Raw genomic sequence first — 21,376 nt, 5'->3', positions numbered from 1 at the left:
GTTTACATAAGGTGTGAAAAAACAACCTTATATCCTAGTAGTTAAGAGAGAAAATAAAGTAAGAAATAAGTAAAATGTATAGTGTATATGATGAGAGAGTTAAAGAGAAAAAAATTAAGCCAAGAGGTAGGATATGGAGTATTATAGAAAGTGTGGAAATGGCTGATCCTGTGGCCAGGAGAAACATCGAGTAGGTGATTTTTACCTCAGGAAAGTGAGGGAGGAGGGCCTTCTGACATATGTGACAGTGTCATAGGTAAAAGTAGGAGGGACTAGAAGTACAAAGGCCCAGAGTGGGATCCCCCTCCCCAACCAAGCGATGCTCCCTGAACAGCAGACTTGGTAAGTGAGGTCATCACATGTTTGAGCATGTTTTTCCCTGCAATTTTCAGGCAGCACTAATGTAAACTAACTGTATATCTTTACAGAGAACATGCTTCCATGTGTATCATTATTGTTATTATTGGCACAGGATTTTTCCTCCTGTTAAATGCATTGCTTAAACTTATTTTATATTTCATTTCTATTTAGCCTTTGTCAAGAGAATACCACTACGGCAACAATTTTGGTTACATAGTGGCATTTAAACCATTTGATGGGGACGAATGGAAAAAAGTTACAGTTACTAATCCAGATATTGGTCGATACGTCCATAAAGATGAGAGCATGCGACCTTCTACTGCTTTCCAAGTCAAAGTGAAGGCCTTCAACAACAAAGGAGACGGACCGTACAGCCTCGTAGCGGTCATTAACTCAGCACAGGATGGTAGGTGGAAATAAGACCTTACTGACGTGACAAGGGAGGAAAAACCTAGTTCTCTGGCAGGCATTTCATTGCAGTCTTTTGGGCCTTACTTATTAAGACCTTTGCATAATAATTTGCATTCAATAAATCAGTATTATTTTGAGGAAAATTAAAATACCAATCTCTCCCTCAATGATAAGAATGTTACCAGAAACTTTTCCTTTGAAAATCATGTCCATTGTAGGTGGGGTATCTCTATTAAGATAGTCGGCTTGGACCCCTGTTCCTGGCCCTTGACTATAATTTTGCAGTCAGAAATTCTCCATACTTGATTGAAACTTCAGTATGTCTGTGTATCCGTGAATTTCCCACTTAGAAATTTCTTAACGTTTTTTGGTAAAATTTCCCCCTTTAACCTAATTTGTACAATTGTAACATATATATAATTTTTTGTCATTACAATATAGTGCTGGAATTTTATTAAAGGGAATCTAGGCATAATTCTACATTAAAAGAGTCAGAGACCCCACTGAATTTTTTTTTCTTAGGGAGAAATTTAGAAAGCTATTGAGGGAAAAAACACAAATTCTGGCTCTAAATGTGTTCTAAAAACTTTACCTAAACTGAGTTTGCCCCTAGAAGACTTTATACCTCTCTGATTAGTAATATATAGTTTTAAATTACACATAATTACATTGATCCCTATGATTTTTATATAAGCTACAATGTTTTAAAATATTTGTTTTCCTATTAAAAAAGTAAAACCTCCTTATTTTATCTCTGCACTCATGCACCATGTAAATAATTAATGGCTAGAAAAGCAAACGGAGATTTCATTGCCTTCTGACCTGACATATTTGGCCAAGGCTCTCTCTGCTCACCTGTGAGAAGTACAGATGGAAGAGTTTGAAAACTTAAAATGAGCTGATCTATGCTTCTGATCTCTTAGAAGAAATATACTCATCTATTAGTTTACTCAGCATTATTTTTACTCCAAAATAAGCATTTTGCTATCCCTAGAACTCACATATTTTCATCAGTCATAGAGTTATGAGCTTTCATGTTTGTTAAAAATTAAATATCTACTCAAATCATCTCATGATCTTTATTTCCAATACAAACATGAAAGGCAATCTTATATATCTATGTATGTGTGTGTGAGTTAGTTAACTAAAGACAGAAAAAAACAGAAAAGCAGAAATTACGTTTATAATCAATTCAGGATTTTTTAACAGATTTTATTTATTTATTTTTAGAAAGAGGGTAAGGGAAGGAGAAAGTGAGGGACAGAAACATCAATGTGTGGTTGCCTCTTGCACAACCCCTCTTCTGGGGGCCTGGCCAGCAACCCAGGCACATGCCCTGACTGGGAATCGAAACTGCGACCCCTTTGGTTCACAGGCCCACACTCAATCCACTGAGCTACTCCAGCCAGGCCTGATTTGGGACTTCTTAACCTGAGTAATAACTTAACCTTCTCTGTGCTTCTTCTGAGTCAGCAGAATTATAATGGCTCAGTGTTAATAATTTCAACAACATGAGCACATCTCACAGGGAAAATAAAAGTAAAAAGTACTTTAAAGTTATCTTCTCACCCAACATCAATTTTTTGTTGCTTTATTTGATGTTAATCAGGCAACAGCCTATTTTTTAATTCCTTTAGTCATGGCCTTCTATATTAAAATATATTTATTTCAAAATTTAAATGTTTCATGAGTCTCATAAAACCCGCATGTGCCAAAGCCTGTGTGTTCATCCTTTCTTTTACTACGAAGAAGTCAGCCATAGTGCTACACGTCTACCTTCGTTGGGAAAGGCAACAGTGTTCCTCTGCAGGACATTTTTAACACAAAAGGGGATTATGGTTTGTTAATAAAAGACAATAAAAAGTGATTGCTCCTGCTTAATTTTGCCTTAGTTTCTTTATGTAAGTTTCATAAGTGATGTAAATTACTTTTTTTTTCACTGAACAGAGGCCGTTTTGATACATATTTGACTTGATGCCCAGATAACAGATTAGACTTATAAAAGTTCCCCTGAGCCCAAGAAGCAGTGGCTGTCAAACCTGTTTCAAAGGATCTTAAAAATAAAATAAAAAAAGTTTCAGCTTAAACATAAAAGAAAAAGTGGCAGTATTACTGTGTGTCTTTAGCTCATATAAAAGAAAGTATGAGAAAATTGAAAATTAAATGTAATGAATAATTTTCTGTTATAAACACCAAATTTCCTATTTTTGATCATGTAGAGTTGATAAGCTAAGTATAGTAAATTTTATTTGCACCTGCAGGCTTTCTTAGGCAGATTATTTGGAAGAAATAAACAAATAGTGTTCTTGCTCACAAATATCAGAGAGACCCATGAAGCTTTTCATATTCTATTGTGTGTGTGCATGTGTATATTTTATGAATATGTGTGCTTATATCACCAATAACCATAAAATAAATGTTTTAAAAAATAGAGAAAAAGGTACTAAAATTATTGGACTTATTTAAAAAATATCAAAACTATTTAGAATATTAAAATATAGTTTTAATTTATCCATACTGAAAATGGTGCTGTTTGAATTTTATATTATAGGCATCTTATATATGAATATTATGTTTTCATCAAATTTCAGCTCCCAGTGAAGCCCCAACAGGAGTAGGTGTGAAAGTGTTATCGTCTTCTGAGATATCTGTTCACTGGGAACACGTTGTGGAAAAAATAGTGGAAAGCTATCAGGTGAGTTCAATTTTTATCAAATTAATTATATCTATTGATAAATATATCAGCATGTTGCATCGCTCCGTGTTTTGTGTCCCTCTGACCTATGCGGCAGCCAACACGATACATTCCGTTGGGCATTTATAAGCAAAGTGTTAAGAGTGAAGCAGAGATCCCGAACTGACTTACCTAGGAAAGATGCAGAGTCCTATGTGTTGATGAACAATAGCCCAAAATCAAAACTTAGGTAATAGCGCTCATGGTTAAGTAAGCTCTTTCTCATAAAAGTAAATTTTAAGTGTTTTGGAAAACACTTCAATAATGTATAAAATGCATCCTTAAATTGTTCATCCTCTTTGGCTCAGTAGTTCCACTCCTAAAGGAAACAGTTACAAAATGCCATCTGTGTGTTTCATAATGTTACCTACGGAGGCAGAAAACGGTAACACTCAGAATGTCCCACAGAAAACCTCCCTTGAGCTGATCTTAAAGGACCAATTGGAATTAGCCAGAAACATGTAGGGTAAGAGTTAATGTTATAAAATGTCACAGCATTACATAGAAATAAACATACTATATGTGGCTCTAGCATATAAAATTAATTTATGATTTACTATCTATAAGGTAGGCTTTTGTTTTTGTTTGTTTGATTGTTTGTTTGTTTGTTTTAGTGGTGGTACTCCATTTCCACTAATTCATCCAGGTCCCCTTTTGGTCTCCCTAGGGATTAATCAAAAGCAATGCATTCACTCTGCTCCATGACTACAGGTTGCACCCTTCACTCCAAGCAATTTTCTCCCAAATTAATGTTGCTGCTTCACCACAGTAAGAAACTCAATGATAACCAATAGCACAAAGTTATCATCTGTGTGGAAAGTAATTCTAAGAATATGGCCAGTAGCTACTTCAGATAAAAAGGATGTTGCTATATTTTACATATATCCCTCTACTATTTATCTGAGGATTCTCTGAAAATATTGTAAGTTATATGTAAACATCCTAAATTAAGGAGAGACTGAGTATTGAATCAAGTCAATTTGAATAAGATGCTTTTACTTGCAAAGGTTGCATATACTATGAAAGTATCGTACACCTCTTATATTCTAAAATAAGAAAATCAGGGACAATTCGGCACACTCAATAACTCTTTCTGCTCCCTAGTAACATGGCTGAGCAAAGCTAAGTCAGTGCTTTCATTGCTTGTGAATTTTCACGGAGTCTCTGTGACAGACCCCGGTCAATGTCAGATGAGTAAAGTCATTGGTCATTTAGGATACAGGTGAAAAGAATAAATGAATGAAAGCTTTGTTCTTTCCTTTTTCATTGCCAAAATGCCTCGTGGAATTTTGGGTGAGATGGCAGAAAAATGGTATCACTCATTTTAGTGCATAGTATTTTTTTAGAACTGGCTTTTGTTATATAAACCTAGTTTAAAAATTTCTCCTCTTAAACTGGATAGAAAAATTGTTATAATGGAATACACATTCCAAAATGTCGTATGCATTCAGGCAACAAGCATGCACGTAGGAATGCATGAACCCCATGGACTTCAGTTTTGTTTGCTAGAAATCAGAGTGAATGCTACCTACCATTCTGGGTTTGTTGAGAAGATGATGTTTGTGGATGGTCCTACGCAGTTTCTGGCATTTTGTTAGAAGGGCAGATGTTCATTTTACTTCTCTTAGTCAGGCATCTAAGAGGCCTTTTATATCAACTAGTGCAAATGCCCATTAAAGTATAGGCCATCTTTCTCCTTCTCAAATGACTGTAGTCTCTTCCTGATCACTTCCGGCACCAGCAAACTCATGCCTTCTTGAGGAGGGTACATCCATTAGAAAGTCTTTCTCTGCTGAGTTCAGCCTTTGGAGCCACTTGGTGAAATCTCAACTCCTTGTCTCTGAGGCCATCCTTCTGGTCAGATGACAAACGTATCAAAAAAGATTCTATCAGAACCATAAGGAAATATTATTATCAGAAAAATGAGCTACTAAACAAAATAAAAATATTGCCAAGGAAACCAATAAGCAATTAGTAACTAGCCTTTGTTCTGAAATGCCTTCATTCAACCTATAAATCTCACTTTGTTACCAAGTGAATTTGAATCATCCAGTTCCATTTTATAATGGCTTTATATGCATTTTATATAAATGAAAAGCTCAGGATAATATAAATAGTAGATATTATTTTTGTCATTTTGATTAACTCTGAAATAAAAATCCCATTATTTCATAGACAGGGCATTTAAAATCTATAAAAGTATACTTATAAATAATTCCTTCATTTTACTTACAAACTTAGATATAATGATAAATTTCTGACCAAGCAAACAATATTATTTGAAGAGTAAAATTTGTCATTGATAGCTCTTACTTAAATTTTAAGAGGCAAGAAAGGTTGTCATTGATATTTTGGTTGATAAAAGTAATCATTTTAAATCACAACATGGATATAATTTTTTAAAATTATTTTAAAGGTCAATAATTTCTATAGCTAATCAAATTATTAAATGTAATATTTCTTTCACATCTGGCCCCTATGTAGGTTTAAGGTAGAAAATTTATACATTATTCTGACATGAGATAGCAGAAAGTTATCTCGCGGGCTACAGGATGACTACTTTTTGTTTAAGCAAGGTTGTGTTCCTGTCAGGCTGCTTTATCAATGGTTCATAGCAAATTCAAAGTCATGTAAACAGAAATAAAGCAGGAAATAGGTGATGAAAATTATTGTGGCAAATACTTCCAAGGGACAGTTTATATTTTGAAAGTAAATCTTATGGAGGGTTTTTGTTTTCATTTCTTTTTTCCTTAGTCAGTGGAAGTACTCTTTCCAGCAATCATGTGAGCCTTTGGTTTGTTCTTGTCGACTTTAATCACATGTGCGTTGTTTGCCTTGCAATAGTCTGAGGCTGAAAGAAATGGAAGTAGCATTAAGAAACAGTTGAGACTATAATACTCAGTCAACATCAGTGATGACAGAGTCAGCTGAAAATAACTTTTCACAGCTCACGGGTCTGCATCATGACAAAATATTACTCCCCTTGAATGTCTGCAGATTCGGTACTGGTCTGCCCATGACAAGGAAGCGGCTGCACACAGAGTTCAAGTCAACAGCCAAGAGTACTCCGCCAGGCTGGAGAACCTTCTGCCCGACACCCAGTACTTCGTGGAAGTCAGAGCCTGCAACAGTGCAGGGTGTGGACCTCCCAGCGAGATGATTGAGACCTTCACCAGGAAAGCACGTGAGTCTCAGCATTTACATCTTAGACTTGTCGAAAACTAATACTTGATTCAGACACGGTGTAGGTGCATTTGAGAGAAATGTACTACCTAGCAATCTTAGCACATTTGGTTTTTAATGTTTTCCATTATAATCACACAGAAACTTAAAAAAAGTTGTTAGTTAATATAGATGATGACAAGTGTGGAGCATGACCTTATACAATAGTGCTCAATGGAAATAAAACTACAGAACCTCTCTTTGTAAAGACTCTCCTCAAAATTTTACACCATTAGATAATCAATTTGTATTCATTCTGTTATTATTTAAACTTTGTTTTTATAGGAATACATCAACAGCATGAGAACATTCAACTTCTGCTTAATTTTTCTTTTCTTTTAAACATTTAATTTATTTATTTTCAGAGAGCAAGGAAGGGAGGGAGAAACAGAAGGAGAGAAACATCAATGTGTGCTTGCCTCTCAGGTGGCCCCTACTGGGGACCTGGCCTGCAGTGCAGGCATGTGCCCTGACTGGGAATCAAACTGGCGACCCTGTGGTTCGCAGGCTGGCACTCGATCCATTGAGCCAGACCAGCCAAGGCTGCTTACTTTTTCTGTGCTTTGATTTACACACGTCCACCATTGCACAGTGCAAATGTTGTAGTGCCACATTACTCCCTGATCGCCACGTGCTCTCATTGTCCATATAACAAAACCACACACCTGCTCAGATTTCTGTTCATTCTCCTCTCTCTGGCTTTATTTTTATATCTCTTTCTTGAACCAAGTGGAATATGTTGTATTAAAGAGGAGAATTTATATTCAGGACTCTAGGGAATTTTGCAATATTTTGAGGATGTGATTACCATTAGGGTTAAAAAATTTATGCAGTTTACTTGGGATAAAAAGAAACTTCTAACAGAACATGGTGGTAAGAGCCAGACTCTGATATCACACATGGATTTCACATCTGTTTCTGCCACTTACAGAATTGTGTAACAATAGACAAATTGCTTCACCTCTTTAAACCTCAGTTTCCTAATTTGTGAAAGGAGCATTTATTGCATCATTCTTTCCCCATTTACTCATGTATCAAAACTACGCTGAGTGCCCAGCACTGTTCAAGGTGCTGAGGATACAGAAGACATCAAACTAGTCTGATATTCTTTGCTCACGGATTACAACTGAATGGAAGGAGAGAGAAACAAAACAAAGCAATACAAAAATAAAGCTAAATCCCTGGCCAATAAATATGAATACATCAAATAACAGGACAATAAATGAATAAATAGATAATGAAATTGAAAGTGCCTTCGGCAAGAGCCAAATTCCATCTGGGTGGTCAGGAACGGTCTCTTTGAGAAGACACTGTTTGCACTAGGATATGAGTAATGAGAAGAACCCACTGTGTGACAACTGGGGGTGGGGGAAGGTGGGGATTGTTTCAGGAAGAGAAAATAACTAGTGCAGAGCCTTTAGGTGGGAAGAGCTTGGTATGTTTGAGGTGTAGAAAGGCCAGTGGGGCCAGGACATAGGTTCTGAGATGAGGAGGGGAATGTACTGGCATCAAAATATGAATGGCCTTGTAGGTCGTAATAAGGAGTTTGAGTTCTTCCTAAGTATAAGAAGCCACTAGAAGCTTTTTAAGGCAGAGAGTACTAGCTAATTTGGGTTTAAAAATAAACATTCTGGATTCTAGATGGACAGTGGGTAGTAGTGAATAAGAGTGTAAGCAGAATAGCCAATTAGGAGGCTGTTTCAGTAGTTGAGGAAATAAATAGTGGTATTAGTAGAGAGAAGTGGAAAATGTTCTGCAGGCAGCATTGACAACTTGCTGCTATTTGGATGTTGGCAATGAACCAAATTAAAAACTGAATAATAGATTTTTGTTTGAGACACCGGAGGTTTGATTGTGAAAGTCTCATAGAGAGGCACATTTTGGGGGTACATCACAAATGCCCCAACTTAATTTTATTACATTTGAAAAGACTCTTAGACATTCGAATAGAGATTGGCAATCACACACATATGTTTAGAGGTTATGAAAAAGATTAGACCTTGAGATACAACTATCAGTACTTAAAGCTACGGGCCCAGATGCAAGATGTAGGGAAGGTTCACAGAAGAGAGAAAGGTGCTCAGGATCAAGTCCTAAGCCATTCCAACATGTAAAAATTGAGCAGAGAACGTGGAGCCAGCAAAGCATGGTACTGAGCTCAAACAGCCAGAGAGGTAAGAGGCAGGAACAGGTGTTAAAACATCATGAATTTAAGAAAAGAATGAGATTCAAAAAGGAATTAAGAGGTCAATTCTGTGAAATGCTTCACAAATGTTAAATTTGAAAAGAATAAAAATGGGACTTTGGGCCAAGTGGAAGTAATTGAGAACCTTGGAAACAACAGTTTCATAAGACTGGTTCAAAAAGAACCCCAAGTGAAGGATGATGAGAGGATAGTAAAAGTTATGTTACCTACCTCATAGGGCCATGGGTGCATGAAACACACCCATGGAGGTAAAGTGCCTGGCATATATAAGTACTCATCAAAAAGTGCAGCTTGAAGAACTGAAGTTGGATGTGGGGATGGTCAATAACATGTTATTACTTTTCACAGCCCCGAGCCAACCGCCAAGGATCATCAGTTCCGTAAGGTCTGGGTCACGCTACATCATTACCTGGGATCATGTGGTCGCACTATCAAATGAATCTACAGTGACAGGATATAAGGTAGATAAAAGTTTACAGGAGTATTCCTTATAGAAGCTGCACTCTTACAAAGAGTAACTGATGTTTGGACTTTTTGCTATTTTGGCAAAAACCATTCAGTTTTCTTATTCTAGCCATAGAACTGAATCAGATAACACAGTGCCATGATAAATTTTGAAATGAGACAACATCTTCAGTGAAGTCTAACAAAATGCCATGACAAGTGAGCGAGATAGAATAACTACTTTAAAGTATACAGTTGTTAGAATAATCAGTTCCTGAAGAACAGAGACAGAAAGAATCCATTTTTGTTTGAGCGTGATCGAGATAAGGGTTGCCTATCACACAGCGAACTCTTTGAAGTATTGAATTGCCTTCTACAAACGAATACACATCTTATCACATATTTCAATGTGTGCTTAATTTTAGGAACAATGTGAAAAAGTTTTAATTGTGAGGCAATTTTTTAAACTACTTCAATGTATTGAAAGAGCCCTCATCTTATACTACTTATTTTTTTAAAACTACATTTTCCCCTCTATTTTAGGTCATCTCAAAAGATAAAATTCAGATGCTTAAGGCACGTCCTCTTGGACAACCTTAAAATATAGGTGAAATTTATTTTTATGAATGAAGAATAACATTAATTTTCCAGCACTTATTACACATAGCAACCCTAGGGCCTATTTAATGGGTAAGAGTGTAGGAATGTTTCAGTTTCAGTGTCAGGGCCCTGGCTCGCGACCACCACTGTACTGAGTGCACACCTTTGGGGTTTTTCAAGGTGCTCTATCGACCTGATGGCCAGCACGATGGCAAACTGTATTCGACTCATAAACATTCCATAGAGGTCCCAATCCCCAGGGATGGAGAGTATGTTGTAGAAGTTCGCGCACACAGTGATGGAGGAGATGGAGTGGTGTCTCAAGTCAAGATTTCAGGTAAGCCAGTCGTTTAAAACACATTTCAGCTGGGACTTGTAGGGTTCCAGGCCATCTTGATTCCTAAGAGGAAAGGTAGAGCTGATTGTCACAGTAATATCAATGCCCCAAAGCTTGGCGTTGCTTCCTTCATGAGTCACAAATGAAAATTGGCAACATACCATATACTTGCTGATTATTTTCTGGATGTCAAAGTATAATTAAAATACCATAATGCATTAAAATGAGATATAATACCAGACCATTAGATAATAATATCTATACTTTTCTTTATCAAAAGGAAATTCACTGGACTACTATTAATACTCTTCTAACCCACCTTTTTTTGTCTTACACATATTACAATAGTAGTAAAATAGAAAGACAGTAAATAATGGTTCCTCTCCCATCTCCCACTCTATCTCAGCATGTCCATTCTTTCTGTGCAAAATCTAGTTATTTCTCACAGCTTTGGATAATTCCAAATAAATATTTGAGGCAGAGATTTCTTCCTTTTGGGGGGTTTGTAGAACTCTATTATTTGTTTAATTATTTTCTCCTCCTGGACAGATAATATAGTTAGTTTAATTACACAAAATTAAAATTTATGTTGATTTGAAAATTTTATAATAGACTGAAATACTAGAAGGTACTAAATCAGAGAAGGGAATAATTGCCTTAGAAAGAAGTTAGTGATTTATATATAAGTAATGAATATTTGTATATTAAACTAATAAAATATCTTCTAATGAAATGCCACAGCTTTTAGTCTAACCATAACTACATAGAGAAACTATAGAATTAACAGTAGGAAATGTCAGATATTTGGTGATTAATACCATTCTAGAATTTTTAAATTTAAATTTGGATTTATTTGCAAATTGTTTACATTATTTATAGTGAGAGAAGCATGTAAATACAAATGGAAATTTTAGATTTTCTAGGAAATTTAAAAGACTTCAAATTTTTCCTTGTTTCCATTTTCATGCCTAAATGGTGTAGCCAGGAATATAATATGTTGCTAGGTTAATGTTCATTTGAGCTATGCTGTTCCTTCATTCATTTAAGAAATATTCATTGATTGCCTACAGAACTTAGGCACAGTTCACACACTTACATGTGCTACCATTTACATATTTCCACATCCTTCAAGCCCAGATGGCAATCGTCCCTGCAGGCCCTACTGCAATTCAAAAATGTTTCTGGGCTTTCAATTTTGGCTTCCTCTAGTCCATTCTCTATGCAGCAGCCAGAGGGAGTCAAATCATATAACTCTCCTCTTAGAAAGACATCCTATAGAATAAAACAAATTTCTTACTGTGGCCTAGAGTGTCCTCTGTACTGGCCCTGTCATACTCCCTCACCTCAGTAACTGATTTCTCCCTCGCTCCATTAACTTTCTTTCTCTTCTCAAACATACCAACGTTATTCCTACCTTGAAGCATCTGTGCTTGCTCTGGCTGCTGTCTGGGATCTCTGCATCTTGGCATGGCACCTTCATTCCTGTCGTTGTTGTTTGTGCTTAATGTCATCTTCTCAGGGAAGAATTATGTGGCCTTCAATGTCAGATTGCCCCCTGCTCTAATTTTTTTGTCATATCACATCATTGTTTTATTTTCTTTGTAATATTTATAACTATTGAAAATGATCTTATTCATTAATTTATATTGGTGATTGTCTTGAATGTAAGATGTTATTACCTGAAAGTAAGTTCCATGAGACGTAAGAGCAAGGTTGTTTTTTTTTCTTTGTTCAGCCTTCGGATCCCCAGCATCTAGGGTATTAGCTGGCACAGAACAGGGTTTCTAACAAGCAGTTACTGATTAAACTCATGATTTTTGTAGAGTAAAATTTAGTTAAAAATTATTTGGACAACTTAAACTATAGTTTAGATGTCTAGAATGTGGATATACTTCCCATCAGGCCCATGATTTGTATTATGCCATAGGCTAACCCCCGAGGTTATTCTAACAAAGATTAAGACTTCGTGTTAGAGATACTATAGAAAATGTGTTGGGCATGGCAATCTGTAACTGCACCTCTCTGCCCGGAACACCATTATCTGCTGTCTTAGTAAGTTATTCCCTATCAGATGTTTATGGTCCACATCGAGGCAAATGTACCACTGCAAATGTTTCATCACATGTATGCTCTCTGTAATTAGTTCTATTTTTTCTCTTAACAATCTTTTGTGTTTATGCACCATTGTGAGCTAAAGTAAGAATAATATGAAGATAGCTACAATGCTTTGAAAATTAATTTTAATTAGCTAATTTGACTTATTACACATTCACTATAAATTTTAGAATAAAGATTGACAGCGGTCCTTGGCCATAAATGAATATCCACAGAGAAGCATCTATTTTATTATTGATGTATGAATGTGCATTTCTTGAGCTTTTACATTTCCTTTTAGTTTTAAACACAGTACAGATATTTTAGGCAAATAAGTGCATTTAAAGGACATTTTAGAGTCTGGACTTCCTCTGAAGAACAAGAAGTAGTCATTAGAAACCTTCAAGGTAAAAATAACATGATCAGATATTTGCACTTAAAAGTCATTTCGGTGACTGTGGAAAATGTATGTGTAGGGGAGTAAGATGTGAGGAGATGAATTACAGGATTGTTATCATAGAATGATGAAAAATGAGGATGGTCTGGCTTGAACAGAGGGCAGTGGTAAAGTCTAGGGGAGGTTCTACAAGAACAAGACATCTTTTCCATTTGATTTAAAGTTCCTATATATTCATTTGGTTGACTTCATGTCTTCTAATAAATCTGTAATTTATCCTGATGTTACCACAGATGATGCAATCTAAACATTTAACCTACTATTTTTGGTAACTCCAAGCTATTAAGTTAAACTATATAACCAAAGCCACTGACTTGAGCACTGATGAAAAACACATTTTGTGTTTTCACTTTGTCTTCTTCAATCCACTAGCTGAAGAGGAAGGGCTAGAAAACAGTGTTTTAGGTGGAATCTTTAGATGTGTAACTCCATTACTCACATGTCCTCTGACCAGTGCCTACGATGCACAGTATAAAAGGAACAAGGGGCTAGTTGGGATGTTTACAATTAATTCTTGTGTTATTAGATTAAAATGCCATATTAGCATCATCAATTTTGCAAATATCTGCTCTGTAAGCATTTTTAAAAACCAATATTGTTTGGAGCTTCTAAGACACTATATATAGAGAGAGAGACATGGCAGTCTTGGGTACCTGCTCCTTTAATGGCAGGGTGCTGTATAATTCAGCGATCCCTACAGCTGAAAATTTGTAAATGTCTTTCATCATTTGGGAAGAAACTGATTACCATGAATAAATTAACTAGTAACATAAATATTTGAAATGGTATATTATATAACAGATAAAGGCAATTCTTGTAAGTCCGCCATCATAAATTAAAAATGTTATCTTTGTGATTATGGCACAATCCAATATCACTAAGGAAATGCTATCTCTCCAACCATTTTTGAAATAACCAAATATTTTATTTTCCTTTACCGTATTTTCTGTGGGATTAATTCCAGGGTTCAAGTGGATTAATCCAGCCTATGTATTTCTAGGCTAATGAATACATTTAAAGTTAACTTTAAAGTTTACATTTAAAGTTAACTCTAACATACAAGGTGAGGCAAAGTAGGGTTACAGTTGTGAGTACACAAAGCATAAGAGTTTTTCTTGTATTATTATTTATTAATTATTATATTCTACATGAACAACTGTAAACTTACTTTTGCACAACCCTATATACATAGTCCTCTCATTAACACTGAATTATGACTTTCCATTCAAAACCATTTCTCTCAAATTATCATTTCTGGATCAGGAGTTTATTAAATTTTTTTTTAATTATCAAATTTTCAAATGTTCCCTCCATGTACTGTGACTTGGGGTTGTATCCAAAAAGTCATCACCTCTCCCATAGTCACCTAGGTTTTCTCCTATGTTATCTTTAGGAGATTCATAATTTCGCATTTCATATGTAGGTCTGTGATCCATTTTGAGGTATTTTTTGTAAAGAACAGAGTTTTTGTTTAGATTCACTTTTTTCATGTGGATGTCCTTTTAGATTAGTTTTGCTCCACTGTATTGCCTTTGTTCCTTTGTCAAAGATCAGTTGACCATATTTATGTGGGAGTATTTCTGAGCTCTCTGTTCTGTTCCATTGATCTCTCTTTCCTCTCACCACACTGCCTTGACTACTATTCTCTATGGTAAGTCTTGCAGTCAGGTAGTGTCAGTCCTCTGACTTTGTTGTTTTCCCTCAAAGTTATGTTGACAAGTCTGAGTTTTTCGCCTCTCCATGCAAATTTTAGAATCATTATACAAAATAACATTAAAAATTTGCTGGGATTTTTATTGGTATTTTGTTGAATTGATCAGGTTGGGAAGAACTGACATCTTGACAACATTGAGTCTTCCCTATCTTTCATCTTTGCATGAAACTTTGTTAAAATATTTATTTAGTGAAAGAATATGAGGTCTGTCCAGAAGGTATCTAGCTATGAAATATGAAAAATGGAGATATTTATTCAAGATACAAGAAACATTATACATAAGATGATGATGCCTCAGTCCCCTTCAAAGTAGGCACCTTGGGACCTCACACAGTTCTCCCAATCACCATCAGCTGCCCCATCATATTTTTCTGAATCTCAGTGACAGTCTGAAATCTCTTCCCTTTCAAAGGTGATTTTAGTTTGGGGAAAAGCCAGAAGTCACAGGGCACCAAATCTGGACTGTAGGGGGCTGGAGTCACCTGGGTCATTTGATGTTTTGCCAGAAAAACTCTTCACAAGATGTGATTCATGACTGAATGTGTTGTCATGATGAAGCTGCCAATCACCGGTTGCCCATAGCTGCAGCCTTCTGAATCATCCAAATGGTTTCTACAGAGGAATATTCAAGTGTAATGCAAAATTTGATGTAGATTTGTCGCTTTACTTGCTCAGTCATTTTCAAGGTGATAGCCACACAGTACACATGCTCCCTCAATGGCATCTACTGCCCCCACTGACTAGTACAGTGAAGTCATCATTGTTCACCCATGCACATTCCAGTCCACTGTCCTTGGCTGCCAGGACATCGATGCCATGCAAACCGTTCTCATTATATTAATGATGGCTGGACTTTTCCAGACAGACCTCATATGAACAAAGTAGTATTTTGGGCATCTCTGAATTTGACTTTGGGCGGTGACTCATTGCCCTGATTATTGTTAATGTGACTCCAAATGACTCAGGTTTGCTCCAGGAGTTGAGCATACAGAGAATTCTCAGAGTCTTATCTTTTAGCAGCTTTGCACCCTAGCTCTAGACGCAGATTTTACCACTTCGTCAGGCCACATGTAGCACCTCTGCATCTAAACTAACCTGGATTTTCCTGAATCTTCCTCAGAGTTCCTTTTAGCTCCCAGTAAGTTACACAACAGTCTTAGCATATTATTTTGTGTTCATTTACTTACACGAAGAAATAATTTGTTTGGAAAATTTCTCAGTGAGTAGATTATAAGAATAGCAAGGAATATTTAAGATAATCTTCCTAGATTTACTTAATTTTGGTCTGTAAAATACAGTCTTAGTCTGTGGAACTATAATGTGCAAATACTTTCTTTCCTCTGATGAATAAAACTTACTCTTAAAAATTACATATTTGCATAATACTTTTCATCTCTGAGAAGTTGATTCATTCAATAAGCGATAACTGACCACCAACAAGATGACATTCTGCTAGGTTATGGTTTACAGTAATCGGCCAGCCCTCCCTGAAGCTTGCATTATCATGGATATCAGGAAAATAATGAACTAGCACCAAATAATAAAATTTATTTATATGTAGGTTTATTAAGGTGGTAAGAAAAAAATAAGTGGCTAATATACAGAATAAACGTGGTAGAACTCATTTGAATAGGGTGATTGGGTCAAGCTTCTCTACTTATGTGATTATTAGCCTGAAATTTAAAGGAAAGGAGCTAGTCCTACCACAAAAGTAGGGATGAGAGTCCCAAGTACAGGCAATGGCAGGAAAGAGCCTGCCATGTTCTCGAAGCTGAAAGGAGGCCAGCGCTACGAGCAGTGGTGTGGGATGAGGTGCAGATATGAACAGGGCCAAAGGCCTGGGCTCGATTCCATCTCAGACATTCTGCTCCCTTTCTAACTCTCTCCATCACCCCTTCCTTACAGGCTTTTGTCAGAAGTTTGTACTTTATCCTGTGTTCAGTGGGCAAACACTGGTGAGCTTTCAGGAGATGATGAGTGAAGCAATCTGATTTAAGATCATTTTTTTGCTGTAGTGGAGAAAATACATTAGGTAGAACAAAGGGGGAGTCCATGGAGCTGATGAGAAGTGAGCAAGTCTGAGACCCAATCAGAACAAGTGGATTCTCTTCAGAAAGCATCAATATATAGGATAATTTAAGGGTTTTATTGCTCTGAGATGAAAAGCAAATTATAGGACACTTTCCAGGATAAATTATTAAAAGATGTATATGGAGACATTATGTACTTTTCAGAGGGAAAAATGAACATTTTAGAATATTTCTTATAAAAGTGAAAACCATGAGTGTGCCTGATAAAAGTATTGGAAAATAAAAGACTCATAAACTTGCTGGAGAGCATTGTCTCCATCATTACATGCAACTCCTTTGCAAGGCTTGATGCTCCCACAGGACATCCATGGCTTACGTTCTCTGAGCCACAGTTTAAACACTGTCTGTAATGAGGAGGAATGCACCACTTGCAAGCAGCTTGCCAACTGCTACAATCAACAGATCTTTAATAGCTATAATCACAGATCTTTAATCAATTCTGCAGTGCTTGAACTAGTTTTCAATGAGATCAAGCTCAGAGGACCAATCCATAGATTGCTTAATGCCACTTCCTTGCTCTTACCAGTAAAAGACAATATATCTTTTAGGAAAGATGAAACATCTCTGGATATTTTAATCAAGTATTGAATTAGTGTCTTAAAAAACAAAATGTTTCATAAGAGCTAGGAGAGGGAATGTCTGCAGGTATTGAGAAAAGCAAAACACTTGTAGTTGAAAGGACCTGCACTGGTGGTCCATCTGCATGTGGTGTCAAAGTGGGGGATCCACAGGAGAAGCCCCACCTTACCTTTGACACCTATTGAGGCCCATAGTCCTGCCCAGCACTGCCAGAGCAGCGGTGGCTTCTGCTTTTCTATGACCTTCCAATCTCCCCCTAGTGCCTCTCAGTGGCAAGAGAGTCTAGGAAATGGGGCATTCCCATGTTTACCCCAGAGATACATAGGAGAGCACAGAGAGTAGGAGGAACGGTGCTGAAATTCCAAAAGAAAATGCAGCACATCTCCAAAAATAAGAGATGTACATGACAACCATTGAAACTAATAAGAAGAACCCAGCCAAACATGGCTTCTTTAGGAGATATTAAATGAAATAAAAGAAACAAAATAAATTGGTTCAATTTCTAAATTGACTCCATGACATAGAAATTCATAATATTAGAAACATCATTTACTTATAAGACAAGAAAGCTGTATTGAGGCTATGTCATGAAAATATCTAAAAGGGAAATTACCTAAGATATTGAAAATAATGATTAATGTCACCTGATCACCAACGCTCACATATAACAACATGTCTACTATTTTTAGTTACTTCCCATATTTACTTTTTCAGTGTTATAACATCAAAACAGGCATCATTATATATACAAAGGGAGACCCAGAAAAAAAGAGAATTATCTTCTGGATGGTGGGCCCCTGCTTGGTGAGTGTTCTAGGAACCTGTCTGTATCAGTGCACCAGTTGGCGTTGTTGTGAGAGGCTGCATTTGGCTTCAGTGAATTTTTTTTGAAGACTCAACACATTTGCCCATGGAATGATGGGTGATTTATGAGTACACCTGCCCATGCCACACTGAGTGTTCAGCAGTTTTTGACCCAAAATGGTATGACTCCCATGCCCCACCCTCCTTATTCACCTGATCTTGCCCCTAATGACATTTTTTTTTTGTTTCCCTGGATGAAATAACATCCTCAAAAGGAAACATTTTGCCAATGTGGAAGAGGTGAAATGAAAAATGGCAGAAGCACTAAAAAGCATCGAAATTAACAAGTTCAAAAACTGTTTGAGCAGTGGAAAAACTGTCTCAATAGATGTACTGCATCAAATAGAGAGCACTTTGAAGGTGACTGAAGTTTAAACATGTGAGAACAAATGCACTTGTTTATAAATAGATTCTGAGTTGTTTTGGGTCACCCCTCGTAGACCTTATTTTTTGAATATCAATTTTTTTTTTAAGTAAAGACTCCTAGAAGTGGAATTACTGGGTTAAAGGGGAAGACCTTTCAAAGACTTGGCAAATATTTGACAATACCAAATTGCTACACAAACAGCAATGCCCACGTTTTATCATTCAAGAGATTTTTAAATAACATTTTGCTATTTGTACAATTTTTTTTAATTAAGCAAAAATACTATCTGATAATTTTTATTTTTTAATCACTATTCAGATGAAAGAATATAATGAGGCATTGTTTAAAAAGGTACATATATGGCATAATTAGAACTTCTCCCCCCAGAATTGATTAACACAAAATTCAGTACAGTGTTTCCTTGGGGCAGGGAGGAGGAAGAGGGCAACCAGGAAGAAGCATACAGGGTGGTAACAGCTGGTAAGTGTACAGGTGGGTGGTTGTTGTTGTTTAATTATATTTTTAAATATGCTAATTTTCACCCTTTATTTCAAAAGTGTAAAAATTAAAAAGGGGTTGAAAAGGTTAGGGACTAAAGAAAGGTACTGAATTTGGCATTTTAGAGGTCTGGATTAGTTTGCTGGGGCCGCCATACTGCAGCCTGGATGGTTTCAACAACTGAAATTTATTTTCTCACAATTCCGGATGCTGGAAGTCTGAGATCAAGTCGCCGCAGGTTTGGCTTTTTCTGAGGCCTCTCTCTCTTTGGCTTGTAGCTGGCCACCTTCTGTAGGTGTCTTCACATCATCTTTCCTCCGGTTATGTCTATGTCCTAACACCCCCCTCCTGTTAAAACACCAGTCATGTTGGATTAAGCCCACCCCAATGACCTCATCTTAACTAAAGACTCTATCTCTGAATACACTCATTCTAATGTATTGGTGGTTAGGGCTTCAACATACACATTTTTGAGGGGACAGAATTCAGCCCATGTCAAGGTCCTTGATAAAGACAAAAACTTCCGTAAAACAGAGTAAAAGTCTTATTTCTTTAAGCAAATCTCATAATCTTAAATTCTAAAAAAGGGAGGCAAAGTTTGTTACCCAATAGGTAGTATTGTGTCTGATAATGACAATATGTGAGGATAGCTGAAGAAAGTAAAGCAGTAAAGCGGAGGCAGGTGGGTGAGGGTGGCGAACAAGCGGAGCTAGGGCCTCCGTTGTCAATCAGAGCAGCTGGAGAAGCCTGCCCCAATGAGGGAACAGTGGGAAGAGAACTCACTGATGTGAGGGAATGGTCCATGTTGTTTATCTGAACGGAAAAGTATTCCTACTGGAACAAGTGCCCTGTGCTAGGAGTATGTTTAGAGGTTCAGGAAATAGCAGGAGATCAGTGTGCCTGGGGCTGAGCAAGCTGTGGGGAGAGTGGACCCAGGAGGCTGGAGAGGTGGATGGGACCTGAACCACAAGGTTTTCAGGTCCTGGCTAAGGACTTTGAAGTTTCCTCTAATTGTGTTGAGAAGGCATTCAGAGAAGCATTTTAAAGTAGAAAGTAGACATGATCAGGTTTACATTTTACAAATCTTATCATAGTTATTCTTTAGAAGGAAGTAGCAATCTTATGAATGGTGGGAAAAACCTCTGTGAATCTCTGGAAACAGGGAGGGTAGTTAAAAGCCAAAATGTCAAAGCAGGAGCTTTGGCTAATGTGGTCACAGTAAAAAAAAAAAAAAAAAGTAAGAAGTAGTTATAGTTAGGATTTATTTGGAAGATGGCCCAATAATATTTTCTGATGATTTGATAAAGGGTGTGGAAAAGCATTTGACATAACTCAAAGAATTTAGATTGGCCGACAGAATCATCTACTAAACTGTTTAATTCTGTTAGATAACTTTAACAGAATCAGCTACTAAAAAATAGATGATTGGAAAAGAAAAGTTAGGAGTTCAGGTTTTAACATACTGGTTTATGCTGTCTATCCAAATGACAGCCAGGTGGAGCCAGATTTTTTTTTTTTGATCATCTAGAGAAACTGAGAAACCAGCTGAGATCAGACAAACTTGTCAGAGAACCATGTGGCAGAGTTATGTAACTATCAGCAGCACAGACCAGCCTGAGTGCAGAGACGGAGACGGCAGATGGTTGTTGGTGTTGCTCCAAGGGGCAAATTACATGGCTAATATAGCAGGAGATCAGGGGAAACAAGGATTCATTCCTTCTAGTTAAAGAATAATTTAAATATGTGCACAGAGAGTTTGTATGTATTGGAGTATTTTCAGCTGTCAGTAGCAAACCCTCAATTCAAAATTGCTTGAGAGATAGGCGGCTTTTAGGCCTTAATGAAATCAATGTCTCAAAAATATGATCAAGGACCCGTTTTCCCCCTGTCTTCACTTGATAGGGCTCGTAATCAGCTTCCTTCTTAAGCTCATCATTTCTGCAGTTACGAGACGGCTGCAGCAGTGCTGGGAATTATTATTTTTTTTTTAATATATTTATTGATTATGCTATTACAGTTGTCCCATTCCCCCCCCACTCCACTACATCCTGCCCACCCCCCTCCCTCCCACATTCCCCCCCATAGTTCATGTCCATGGCTCATACTTATTGCATGCAGCCCCAGTACCGTCCAAGGAAGAAGGGGCCTATGACTTTGAAGTTCTAGTTTAAAATGATGACTTTTTCCCAGAAGCCTCTGAGAAAATCTTTCCCATATTCCCCAGAATCAGGTCACAAGTGTACCCTTGAAATACTAACATGGCATTTCTGTGGTTGCTCCCAGTGACCATGATTTACTGCAGGTCTGGGGATGGAAAGCCTTAGCTGAGAAGTGAACCTCTGAGCAGAAAATGAAGAATGTACTGGTGAGGAAACAGAAATAAACTATTTATTTCTTTT

General features: G+C 36.9%; 1 protein-coding gene across 3 annotated transcripts in view; it reads left to right on the top strand.

Moving 5' to 3' along the window:
• Positions 1–21,376, top strand: part of CNTN1 (contactin 1) — a 303,517-nt gene that overhangs the window by 260,230 nt on the left and 21,911 nt on the right. For all 3 annotated transcript variants that reach the window (XM_024575713.4, XM_053921617.2, XM_053921618.2), the window contains 5 exons: positions 532–766; positions 3,363–3,466; positions 6,503–6,689; positions 9,282–9,394; positions 10,158–10,314. In XM_024575713.4, the coding sequence (XP_024431481.1) occupies positions 532–766; positions 3,363–3,466; positions 6,503–6,689; positions 9,282–9,394; positions 10,158–10,314 (796 nt within the window). The remainder of the gene's footprint in view (positions 1–531; positions 767–3,362; positions 3,467–6,502; positions 6,690–9,281; positions 9,395–10,157; positions 10,315–21,376) is intronic.

Source organism: Desmodus rotundus, chromosome 3 (genome assembly GCF_022682495.2).
Source record: "Desmodus rotundus isolate HL8 chromosome 3, HLdesRot8A.1, whole genome shotgun sequence".
Classification (NCBI taxonomy): domain Eukaryota; kingdom Metazoa; phylum Chordata; class Mammalia; order Chiroptera; family Phyllostomidae; genus Desmodus; species Desmodus rotundus.
Note: the sequence above shows the minus strand (reverse complement) of the source record. Positions and strands in the feature narration are given on the sequence as shown.